This window comes from Lithobates pipiens, unplaced genomic scaffold (assembly GCF_037356315.1).
Source record: "Lithobates pipiens isolate NorthernLeopardFrog02 unplaced genomic scaffold, aLitPip1_a1.2 Scaffold_10, whole genome shotgun sequence".
Lineage (NCBI taxonomy): Eukaryota > Metazoa > Chordata > Amphibia > Anura > Ranidae > Lithobates > Lithobates pipiens.
In genome coordinates, this window is record NW_027507686.1 from 182803649 (window position 1) to 182816205 (window position 12557).

Below are 12557 nucleotides of genomic sequence, written 5' to 3' on the forward strand. Positions count from 1 at the left end.
GGGTCTTTCTTTGTACTATTGTCATCATCTTTTATCTTCTTTTTTTCTTTTCTTCTTTTTATTAAAATTATTATTTATAATTTTTTTAGTGATATTGTATAAAGGTCCTACAAAAGCTCCAGAAGAAGCCATGATTATGGTGAAACATGTAGAGACAACCAACTCTTGTACTGTGACCGCATGATCATTCATGTTTTAGTTTTAAAAAAAAGTTATTGATTTTTTAATCACGTATGTTTAAATAAAATTGATCAAATTTGTATTATCAATTTGATTTGATATTTTGGTACCTCAAAACAACCAAACTTGTTTCTTGCCATTTTTTGAAAATAAGGATATATTTTCACTTGTGAATGCACCTGAATTGCGATTGGATGTGAGAAACCCCATGGGAGTTCCTGCGATTAGCTGCAGGAGGCAGCCCCATTGAAAGCAAAAGGAGACTGTTAGCAATTGCAGCTAATCACAGTCAGTCCCATGTAATCACTCATGCAGCGATCACATGTGAGTGACTGACCCCCAGGCAGGCAGCCTGCTTCCAGGGCCTATCACTCACATGTTATTGCTGCATAGATTACATGCAAGTGGCTGCTATTAGCTGCAAGAACTCTTCTCACAGATAATCACGGTAACCCGTTCTTGCATCTAATCACAGTGTGGGTGCATATGTACGTGTGAATGGGCCCTAAAAAGAAATAGATTTTTGCTTCTACATAATTGATTGATGGAAGCAGACAGAGCTTTACTTCAGTCATTAAATCTGGGGGAAAAAATCAAAAAGTTCAGCTTCCCCTGCAAAGTGGATAGTGTATATGCATTTGGTGACTCCCCCCCCCCCCCCCCCCCACAAAAAAAACACACACACACATGCACACACACTCTTAATCGTTTAACAGTTAATCATAACTTACCTGGTGAAAAGAGGTTATCATTTACTTTACAGAAACAGGTAGTAGTGGTGACTGTTGAAGACAAAGTAGAAATTGTAGATGTTGTTGGTGATATGGTGGTTTCTGAAGTATGAGGACTTGTAAATGTAGTTGATGAGATATGTGTAGTTAGAGGAGTGCCACTTGTAGTTGGTGATGTTGAATAAGTTATTATTGTTGATGTGGGAGTTGGAGAAGTGGTAGTTCCAGATGTTGAAGTCACAGTTATAGTGGATGAGGATGTAACAGTAGTTGAATAAGTTGAGGATGTTGTTGATGCAGTTGTTACAGTGCTGATGGGTGTTGTCTCTGTATAGATACTACTAGTAGTGTTAGATGTTGTTTCAGTAATTGTTACAGTGGGGGGTGTTTGAGTATATGGGGTGGCAGTGCTGGAAGTGGTTTCGGTAACTGTTTTGGTTGTTGGAGTGGTAGTAGTGGTTGAGCCAGTTGTTGTAGGAGTTGTTTCAGTAACAGTCTTTGTAGTGGAAGATGGAGTAGTAGGAGTTGAAACAGTAGTAGTAGATGTTGTTTCAGAAAGTGTTACAGTGGGGGGTGTTTGAGTATATGGGGTGGCAGTGCTGGAAGTGGTTTCAGTAACTGTTTTGGTTGTTGGAGTGGTAGACGTGGTTGAGACAGTTGTTGTAGGAGTTATTTCAGTAACAGTCACTGTAGTGGAAGATGGAGTAGTAGGAGCTGATGCAGTAGGGGTAGATGTTGTTTCAGAAAGTGTTACAGTGGGGGGTGTTTGAGTATATGGTGTGGCAGTGCTGGAAGTAGTTTCAGTAACTGTTTTGGTTGTTGGAGTGGTGGAAACAGTTGCTGTTGGAGTTGCAGTTTCAGTAACGGTCACTGTAGTGGAAGATGGAGTAGTAGGAGTTGAAACAGTAGTGGTGGATGTTGTTTCAGAAAGTGTTACAGTGGGGGGTGTTTGAGTATATGGGGTGGCAGTGCTGGAAGTAGTTTCAGTAACTGTTTTGGTTGTTGGAGTGGTGGAAACAGTTGCTGTTGGAGTTGCAGTTTCAGTAACGGTCACTGTAGTGGAAGATGGAGTAGTAGGAGTTGAAACAGTAGTGGTGGATGTTGTTTCAGAAAGTGTTACAGTGGGGGGTGTTTGAGTATATGGGGTGGCAGTGCTGGAAGTGGTTTCAGTAACTGTTTTGGTTGTTGGAGTGGTAGACGTGGTTGAGACAGTTGTTGTAGGAGTTATTTCAGTAACAGTCACTGTAGTGGAAGATGGAGTAGTAGGAGTTGATGCAGTGGTGGTAGATGTTGTTTCAGAAAGTGTTACAGTGGGGGGTGTTTGAGTATATGGGGTGGCAGTGCTGGAAGTAGTTTCAGTAACTGTTTTGGTTATTGGAGTAGTGGAAACAGTTGCTGTTGGAGTTGCAGTTTCAGTAACGGTCACTGTAGTGGAAGATGGAGTAGTAGGAGCTGAAACAGTAGTGGTGGATGTTGTTTCAGAAAGTGTTACAGTGGGGGGTGTTTGAGTATATGGGGTGGCAGTGCTGGAAGTGGTTTCAGTAACTGTTTTGGTTGTTGGAGTGGTAGACGTGGTTGAGACAGTTGTTGTAGGAGTTATTTCAGTAACAGTCACTGTAGTGGAAGATGGAGTAGTAGGAGTTGAAACAGTAGTGGTGGATGTTGTTTCAGAAAGTGTTACAGTAGGGGGTGTTTGAGTATATGGGGTGGCAGTGCTGGAAGTAGTTTCAGTAACTGTTTTGGTTATTGGAGTGGTGGAAACAGTTGCTGTTGGAGTTACAGTTTCAGTAACGGTCACTGTAGTGGAAGATGGAGTAGTAGGAGTTGAAACAGTAGTGGTTGATGTTGTTTCAGAAAGTGTTACAGTGGGGGGTGTTTGAGTATATGGGGTGGCAGTGCTGGAAGTAGTTTCAGTAACTGTTTTGGTTGTTGGAGTGGTGGAAACAGTTGCTGTTGGAGTTGCAGTTTCAGTAACGGTCACTGTAGTGGAAGATGGAGTAGTAGGAGCTGAAACAGTAGTGGTGGATGTTGTTTCAGAAAGTGTTACAGTGGGGGGTGTTTGAGTATATGGTGTGGCAGTGCTGGAAGTAGTTTCAGTAACTGTTTTGGTTATTGGAGTAGTGGAAACAGTTGCTGTTGGAGTTGCAGTTTCAGTAACGGTCACTGTAGTGGAAGATGGAGTAGTAGGAGCTGAAACAGTAGTGGTGGATGTTGTTTCAGAAAGTGTTACAGTGGGGGGTGTTTGAGTATATGGGGTGGCAGTTCTGGAAGTGGTTTCAGTAACTGTTTTGGTTGTTGGAGTGGTTGATGTGGTTGAGACAGTTGTTGTAGGAGTTATTTCAGTAACAGTCACTGTAGTGGAAGATGGAGTAGTAGGAGTTGATGCAGTGGTGGTAGATGTTGTTTCAGAAAGTGTTACAGTGGGGGGTGTTTGAGTATATGGAGTGGCAGTGCTGGAAGTAGTTTCAGTAACTGTTTTGGTTATTGGAGTGGTGGAAACAGTTGCTGTTGGAGTTGCAGTTTCAGTAACGGTCACTGTAGTGGAAGATGGAGTAGTAGGAGCTGAAACAGTAGTGGTGGATGTTGTTTCAGAAAGTGTTACAGTGGGGGGTGTTTGAGTATATGGGGTGGCAGTGCTGGAAGTGGTTTCGGTAACTGTTTTGGTTGTTGGAGTGGTAGACGTGGTTGAGACAGTTGTTGTAGGAGTTATTTCAGTAACAGTCACTGTAGTGGAAGATGGAGTAGTAGGAGTTGATGCAGTGGTGGTAGATGTTGTTTCAGAAAGTGTTACAGTGGGGGGTGTTTGAGTATATGGGGTAGCAGTGCTGGAAGTAGTTTCAGTAACTGTTTTGGTTGTTGGAGTGGTGGAAACAGTTGCTGTTGGAGTTGCAGTTTCAGTAACGGTCACTGTAGTGGAAGATGGAGTAGTAGGAGCTGAAACAGTAGTGGTGGATGTTGTTTCAGAAAGTGTTACAGTGGGGGGTGTTTGAGTATATGGTGTGGCAGTGCTGGAAGTAGTTTCAGTAACTGTTTTGGTTATTGGAGTAGTGGAAACAGTTGCTGTTGGAGTTGCAGTTTCAGTAACGGTCACTGTAGTGGAAGATGGAGTAGTAGGAGCTGAAACAGTAGTGGTGGATGTTGTTTCAGAAAGTGTTACAGTGGGGGGTGTTTGAGTATATGGGGTGGCAGTTCTGGAAGTGGTTTCAGTAACTGTTTTGGTTGTTGGAGTGGTTGATGTGGTTGAGACAGTTGTTGTAGGAGTTATTTCAGTAACAGTCACTGTAGTGGAAGATGGAGTAGTAGGAGTTGATGCAGTGGTGGTAGATGTTGTTTCAGAAAGTGTTACAGTGGGGGGTGTTTGAGTATATGGAGTGGCAGTGCTGGAAGTAGTTTCAGTAACTGTTTTGGTTATTGGAGTGGTGGAAACAGTTGCTGTTGGAGTTGCAGTTTCAGTAACGGTCACTGTAGTGGAAGATGGAGTAGTAGGAGCTGAAACAGTAGTGGTGGATGTTGTTTCAGAAAGTGTTACAGTGGGGGGTGTTTGAGTATATGGGGTGGCAGTGCTGGAAGTGGTTTCGGTAACTGTTTTGGTTGTTGGAGTGGTAGACGTGGTTGAGACAGTTGTTGTAGGAGTTATTTCAGTAACAGTCACTGTAGTGGAAGATGGAGTAGTAGGAGTTGATGCAGTGGTGGTAGATGTTGTTTCAGAAAGTGTTACAGTGGGGGGTGTTTGAGTATATGGGGTAGCAGTGCTGGAAGTAGTTTCAGTAACTGTTTTGGTTATTTGAGTGGTGGAAACAGTTGCTGTTGGAGTTGCAGTTTCAGTAACGGTCACTGTAGTGGAAGATGGAGTAGTAGGAGCTGAAACAGTAGTGGTGGATGTTGTTTCAGAAAGTGTTACAGTGGGGGGTGTTTGAGTATATGGGGTGGCAGTGCTGGCAGTAGTTTCAGTAACTGTTTTGGTTGTTGGAGTGGTGGAAACAGTTGCTGTTGGAGTTGCAGTTTCAGTAACGGTCACTGTAGTGGAAGATGGAGTAGTAGGAGTTGAAACAGTAGTGGTGGATGTTGTTTCAGAAAGTGTTACAGTGGGGGGTGTTTGAGTATATGGGGTGGCAGTGCTGGAAGTGGTTTCAGTAACTGTTTTGGTTGTTGGAGTGGTTGACGTGGTTGAGACAGTTGTTGTAGGAGTTATTTCAGTAACAGTCACTGTAGTGGAAGATGGAGTAGTAGGAGTTGATGCAGTGGTGGTAGATGTTGTTTCAGAAAGTGTTACAGTGGGGGGTGTTTGAGTATATGGGGTGGCAGTGCTGGAAGTAGTTTCAGTAACTGATTTGGTTATTGGAGTAGTGGAAACAGTTGCTGTTGGAGTTGCAGTTTCAGTAACGGTCACTGTAGTGGAAGATGGAGTAGTAGGAGCTGAAACAGTAGTGGTGGATGTTGTTTCAGAAAGTGTTACAGTGGGGGGTGTTTGAGTATATGGGGTGGCAGTGCTGGAAGTGGTTTCAGTAACTGTTTTGGTTGTTGGAGTGGTAGACGTGGTTGAGACAGTTGTTGTAGGAGTTATTTCAGTAACAGTCACTGTAGTGGAAGATGGAGTAGTAGGAGTTGATGCAGTGGTGGTAGATGTTGTTTCAGAAAGTGTTACAGTGGGGGGTGTTTGAGTATATGGGGTGGCAGTGCTGGAAGTAGTTTCAGTAACTGTTTTGGTTGTTGGAGTGGTGGAAACAGTTGCTGTTGGAGTTGCAGTTTCAGTAACGGTCACTGTAGTGGAAGATGGAGTAGTAGGAGCTGAAACAGTAGTGGTGGATGTTGTTTCAGAAAGTGTTACAGTGGGGGGTGTTTGAGTATATGGTGTGGCAGTGCTGGAAGTAGTTTCAGTAACTGTTTTGGTTATTGGAGTGGTGGAAACAGTTGCTGTTGGAGTTGCAGTTTGAGTAACGGTCACTGTAGTGGAAGATGGAGTAGTAGGAGCTGAAACAGTAGTGGTGGATGTTGTTTCAGAAAGTGTTACAGTGGGGGGTGTTTGAGTATATGGGGTGGCAGTTCTGGAAGTGGTTTCAGTAATTGTTTTGGTTATTGGAGTGGTTGATGTGGTTGAGACAGTTGTTGTAGGAGTTATTTCAGTAACAGTCACTGTAGTGGAAGATGGAGTAGTAGGAGTTGATGCAGTGGTGGTAGATGTTGTTTCAGAAAGTGTTACAGTGGGGGGTGTTTGAGTATATGGAGTGGCAGTGCTGGAAGTAGTTTCAGTAACTGTTTTGGTTATTGGAGTGGTGGAAACAGTTGCTGTTGGAGTTGCAGTTTCAGTAACGGTCACTGTAGTGGAAGATGGAGTAGTAGGAGCTGAAACAGTAGTGGTGGATGTTGTTTCAGAAAGTGTTACAGTGGGGGGTGTTTGAGTATATGGGGTGGCAGTGCTGGAAGTGGTTTCGGTAACTGTTTTGGTTGTTGGAGTGGTAGACGTGGTTGAGACAGTTGTTGTAGGAGTTATTTCAGTAACAGTCACTGTAGTGGAAGATGGAGTAGTAGGAGTTGATGCAGTGGTGGTAGATGTTGTTTCAGAAAGTGTTACAGTGGGGGGTGTTTGAGTATATGGGGTAGCAGTGCTGGAAGTAGTTTCAGTAACTGTTTTGGTTATTTGAGTGGTGGAAACAGTTGCTGTTGGAGTTGCAGTTTCAGTAACGGTCACTGTAGTGGAAGATGGAGTAGTAGGAGCTGAAACAGTAGTGGTGGATGTTGTTTCAGAAAGTGTTACAGTGGGGGGTGTTTGAGTATATGGTGTGGCAGTGCTGGAAGTAGTTTCAGTAACTGTTTTGGTTATTGGAGTAGTGGAAACAGTTGCTGTTGGAGTTGCAGTTTCAGTAACGGTCACTGTAGTGGAAGATGGAGTAGTAGGAGCTGAAACAGTAGTGGTGGATGTTGTTTCAGAAAGTGTTACAGTGGGGGGTGTTTGAGTATATGGGGTGGCAGTTCTGGAAGTGGTTTCAGTAACTGTTTTGGTTGTTGGAGTGGTTGATGTGGTTGAGACAGTTGTTGTAGGAGTTATTTCAGTAACAGTCACTGTAGTGGAAGATGGAGTAGTAGGAGTTGATGCAGTGGTGGTAGATGTTGTTTCAGAAAGTGTTACAGTGGGGGGTGTTTGAGTATATGGAGTGGCAGTGCTGGAAGTAGTTTCAGTAACTGTTTTGGTTATTGGAGTGGTGGAAACAGTTGCTGTTGGAGTTGCAGTTTCAGTAACGGTCACTGTAGTGGAAGATGGAGTAGTAGGAGCTGAAACAGTAGTGGTGGATGTTGTTTCAGAAAGTGTTACAGTGGGGGGTGTTTGAGTATATGGGGTGGCAGTGCTGGAAGTGGTTTCGGTAACTGTTTTGGTTGTTGGAGTGGTAGACGTGGTTGAGACAGTTGTTGTAGGAGTTATTTCAGTAACAGTCACTGTAGTGGAAGATGGAGTAGTAGGAGTTGATGCAGTGGTGGTAGATGTTGTTTCAGAAAGTGTTACAGTGGGGGGTGTTTGAGTATATGGGGTAGCAGTGCTGGAAGTAGTTTCAGTAACTGTTTTGGTTATTTGAGTGGTGGAAACAGTTGCTGTTGGAGTTGCAGTTTCAGTAACGGTCACTGTAGTGGAAGATGGAGTAGTAGGAGCTGAAACAGTAGTGGTGGATGTTGTTTCAGAAAGTGTTACAGTGGGGGGTGTTTGAGTATATGGGGTGGCAGTTCTGGAAGTGGTTTCAGTAACTGTTTTGGTTGTTGGAGTGGTTGACGTGGTTGAGACAGTTGTTGTAGGAGTTATTTCAGTAACAGTCACTGTAGTGGAAGATGGAGTAGTAGGAGTTGATGCAGTGGTGGTAGATGTTGTTTCAGAAAGTGTTACAGTGGGGGGTGTTTGAGTATATGGAGTGGCAGTGCTGGAAGTAGTTTCAGTAACTGTTTTGGTTATTGGAGTGGTGGAAACAGTTGCTGTTGGAGTTGCAGTTTCAGTATTGGTCACTGTAGTGGAAGATGGAGTAGTAGGAGTTGAGATAGTAGTGCCAGATGTTGTTTCAGAAAGTGTTACAGTGGGGGGTGTTTGAGTATATGGGGTGGCAGTACTGGAAGGGGTTTCAGTAACTGTTTTGGTTGTTGGGGTGGTAGAAGTGGTTGAGACAGTTGTTGTAGGAGTTATTTCAGTAAAAGTCACTGTAGTGGAAGATGGAGTAGTAGGAGTTGATGCAGTGATGGTAGATGTTGTTTCAGAAAGTGTTACAGTGGGGGGTGTTTGAGTATATGGGGTGGCAGTGCTGGAAGTAGTTTCAGTAACTGTTTTGGTTGTTGGGGTGGTAGAAGAGGTTGAGATGGTTGTTGTGGGTGTTGTTGTTTCAGTAACAGTCACTGTAGTGGAAGATGGAATAGTAGGAGTTGAAACAGTAGTGGTAGATGTTGTTTCAGAAAGTGTTACAGTGGGGGGTGTTTGAGTATATGGGGTGGCAGTGCTGGAAGTGGTTTCAGTAACTGTTTTGGTTGTTGGGGTGGTAGAAGTGGTTGAGACATTTGTTGTAGGAGTTGTTGTCTCGGTAACAGTCACTGTAGTGGAAGAGGGAGTAGTAGGAGTTGAAACAGTAGTGGTAGATGTTGTTTCAGTAAGTGTTACAGTGGGGGATGTTTCAGTATATGGGGTGGCAGTGCTGGAAGTAGTTTCAGTAACTGTTTTGGTTGTTGGAGTGGTGGAAACAGTTGCTGTTGGAGTTTCAGTAACGCTCACTGTAGTGGAAGATGGAGTAGTAGGAGTTGAAATAGTAGTGCCAGATGTTGTTTCAGAAAGTGTTACAGTGGGGATTGTTTGAGTATATGGGGTGGCAGTGCTGGAAGTAGTTTCAGTAACTGTTTTGGTTGTTGGGGTGGTAGAAGAGGTTGAGACAGTTGTTGTAGGAGTTGGTGTCTCAGTAACAGTCACTGTAGTGGAAGATGGAGTAGTAGGAGTTGAAACAGTAGTGGTAGATGTTGTTTCAGTAAGTGTTACAGTGGGGGATGTTTCAGTATATGGGGTGGTTGTGCTGGAAGTGGTTTCAGTAACTGTTTTGGTTGTTGGAGTGGTAGAAGTGGTTGGAACAGTTGTTGAAGGAATTGTTTCAGTAACAGTCACTGCAGTGGAAGATGGAGTAGTAGGAGTTGAAACAGTAGTGGTAGATGTTGTTTCAGAAAGTGTTACAGTGGGGGGTGTTTGAGTATATGGGGTGGCAGTGCTGGAAGTAGTTTCAGTAACTGTTTTGGTTGTTGGGGTGGTAGAAGAGGTTGAGACAGTTGTTGTAGGAGTTGGTGTCTCAGTAACAGTCACTGTAGTGGAAGATGGAGTAGTAGGAGTTGAAACAGTAGTGGTAGATGTTGTTTTAGTAAGTGTTACAGTGGGGGATGTTTCAGTATATGGGGTGGTTGTGCTGTAAGTGGTTTCAGTAACTGTTTTGGTTGTTGGAGTGGTAGAAGTGGTTGGAACAGTTGTTGAAGGAGTTGTTGTTTCAGTAACAGTCACTGCAGTGGAAGATGGAGAAGTAGGAGTTGAAACAGTAGTGGTAGATGTTTCAGAAAGTGTTACAGTGAGGGGTGTTTGAGTATATGGAGTGGCAGTGCTGGAAGTGGTTTCAGTAATGGTTTTGGTTGTTGGAGTAGTAGAAGTGGTGGAGACGGTTGTTGTGGGTGTTGCTGTTTCAGTTACAGTCACTGTAGTAGATGATGGGGTAGTAGTAGTTGATACAGTAGTGGTAGAAGATGCTTCAGTATCTGTTACAATGTAGGATGTTATATGATGTGGGGTGTTTGTGCTGTATGTGGTTTCAGTAACTGTTTTGGTTGTTGGAGTGTTAGAAGTGGTTGAAACAGTTGTTGTTGGAGTTGTTGTTTCAGTAACCGACACTGTAGTGGAAGATGGAGTAGTAGCAGTTGAAACAGTAGTGGTAGAGCTTGTTTCAGTAAGTGTTACAGTGGGGGGTGTTTGAGAATATGGGGTGGCTGAGCTGGATTTGGTTTCAGTAATGGTTTTGGTCGTTGGCGTATAAGACGTGGTGGAGCCAGTTGCTGTGGGTGTTGTTTCAGTAACAGTCACTGTAGTGGAAGGTGGAGTAGTAGAAGTTGAAACAGTAGTGGTAGATGTTTCAGTAAGTGTTACAGTGGGTAGAGTTTCAGTATATGGGGTGGCTGTGTGGGATGTTTCAGTATATGGGGTGGTTTTGCTGGAAGTGGTTTCAGTAACTGTTTTGGTTGTTGGAGTGGTAGAAGTGGTTGAGACAGTTGTAGGAGTTGTTGTTTCAGTCACAGTCCATGTAGTGGAAGATGGAGTAATAATAGTTGACACTGTATTGGTAGATGTTGTTTCAGAAAGTGTTACAGTGGGAGGTGTTTGAGTATATGGGGTGGCAGTGCTGGAAGTGACAGTTTTGGTTGTTGGAGTGTTAGAAGTGGTTGAAATAGTTGTTGTAGGAGTTGCCGTTTCAGTAACAGTCACTGGAGTGGAAGGTGGAGTAGTAGTCGTTGAGGCTGTCCTGGTAGTAGGAGTAGTTGTTGATGTTTCTGTGGTTGTTTGCTGAGTTGAACTCGTGGTTTGTTCAGTTGTGTGTTCACAGTGTTCAGGACAACATTCAAACTGTATTCGGTAATTGTAACACAGCGGCTCTGGGCCTGTTTGGTCCTTGTTATTACAAATCAGTCCACTTTGGAGATTGCACTGGTAAATCTGCTCCCGAGCAGTTTTATTTGATGCTCCATATAGTATTGCTTCACACTGAATATTTGTTACAATTTCATCTGCTGCGCAAACTGTATATCCCCGTGATTTAATTTCAGCCAAGCTCTCTCTGTCTCCATCACCGATATCTGAAGTTGGTGCATGCAAATCAAACCATTTTGTGTACCGACAAGGCATATCTGTGCAAATAGTCGTAGGTATTTCAGTTGAGGTTGATGGAATAGTTGTTGAAGGTAATGATGTGGTTTGGGAACATGATGGAAGAGGCTCACAGCATTCTATGCTTATTTCATAGTTATAGCAGATTGGTAGATTGTAAGCGTTGTAACAGATCAATCCAATATCTTTGCTGCATGTTACATTTTGCTTCAAATCTTCCAGTGGATACTCGGGAAAAGCCTTTGCCCTGCATTTCACATTGCGAGGAGAGTCACAGACATAATATCCGGCATTTCTGATATTTGTATAGGTTTCAAAGTCCCCGGTGTCATTACGTCCACTTTGAATCACTGCATAAGAGACGTCATACCATTGTGACCAAGTACACGTTGCACAGACTGAAAATTAAGCAAAAATAATGTGTTAAATGCTAGTACAAAACATCTGTATTTTTAGATTTCATATGCTATTGTAAAAGATCTGTACAAAATAGTAAATTGTCATATAAATGTATATGTCTTCCTAAGTTTTACTGTAACCATGTGAATTTTTTTTATAATTTTCTTCACACAACTAGAGCTTTCTGTTTGTGATGTTTAATCACTGTTGGGTTTTTTATTTTTTACAAAAGGAAAAAGAAAAGATGACTGAAAATTAAAAAAAAAAAAAAAAAAAAAAAGTTCTCAGTGTCTGTCAGTAAATTTTGTAAATAAGTAATTTTCTCCTTCATTGATGTGCACTGATGAGGCGGCACTGTTGGGCACTGCTAGGCTGCACTACTGATGGGCACTGAGGAGGTGGCACTTATGGACACTGATGAGACGGCACTTATGGACGATGAAGAAAATTGCCTCAGTCTGAATCAGTACATGGGGGATGATAAAGCGGGACTTATGGGCCCTGATTTGGTGGCACTGATGAGTAGGCAATAATATGATGCATTTATGGACACTGATAGTGACACTGATAAGCACTGATAGGCGGCACTGGTGGGTGCCACTGGTGGGCACTGATAGGTGGTACTGATGGGCACTGATGGGCACTGATAGGCGGCACTGGTGGGCACTGATAGGTGGCACTGGTGGGCACTGATAGGTGGCACTGGTGGGCACTGATAGGCGGCACTAGTTGGCACTGATAGGTGGCAGGGATAGGCGGCACTGATGGGCAGCACTGATGGACACTGATGGACATTGATGGGTAACACTGATGGATGGTACTGATGGTCATTGATGGGCAGCACTGATGGGCATCACTAATAGGCACTGATTGCTGGCACTGGTGGGCACTTATTGCTGGTACTGGTGGAGCTTTATTAAAATCAGGACACTTGCTGTCCCCTGCGAGGAGATGCCACTGATCACTCTGTCAGTGTGAGGCGATGAGAGGCGATTACCGGTACTTCCATGTTTACATGTGACAAGCTGTGATTGGACACAGCCGATCACATGGTTAAAGAGCCGCATTAGCGGCTCTTTACAGAGATTTGGGTCACGCCATGTCAGAGCAATTGCCGAGCTGTGCACTCCCGTGGGCGTGCGGGTGCGCCATCATATGGCTCTTGCTCTGGGCGGACATCATATGTCAGCTGCTGCCATAACCTCTGTGTCAAATTAATGACATATATATACTGCAGGCGGTCGGCAAGTGGTTAAATGAGAAACTGAATGGTCAGATTGGGTCTCCTCTGCAAGTGCTCTAAATTATGCAAATTTGAGGAGATTTTAGGAATTAAAAAGGATTTACGATCTCCCAAAAAGAGACTTTTATAAATA

The 12557-nt window shown here is 43.5% G+C and overlaps 1 protein-coding gene and 1 long non-coding RNA gene across 4 annotated transcripts in view; one reads left to right on the top strand and one right to left on the bottom strand.

Moving 5' to 3' along the window:
* LOC143936089 (uncharacterized) overlaps positions 1-12557 on the top strand; it is a 144110-nt gene that overhangs the window by 70162 nt on the left and 61391 nt on the right. The window lies entirely within an intron of this gene.
* The window catches only part of LOC143936081 (uncharacterized), a 99422-nt gene that overhangs the window by 30968 nt on the left and 55897 nt on the right, over positions 1-12557 (bottom strand). Inside the window, exon 31 of the mRNA XM_077460414.1 lies at positions 912-11180. Coding sequence (XP_077316540.1) covers positions 912-11180 — 10269 coding nt within the window. The remainder of the gene's footprint in view (positions 1-911; positions 11181-12557) is intronic.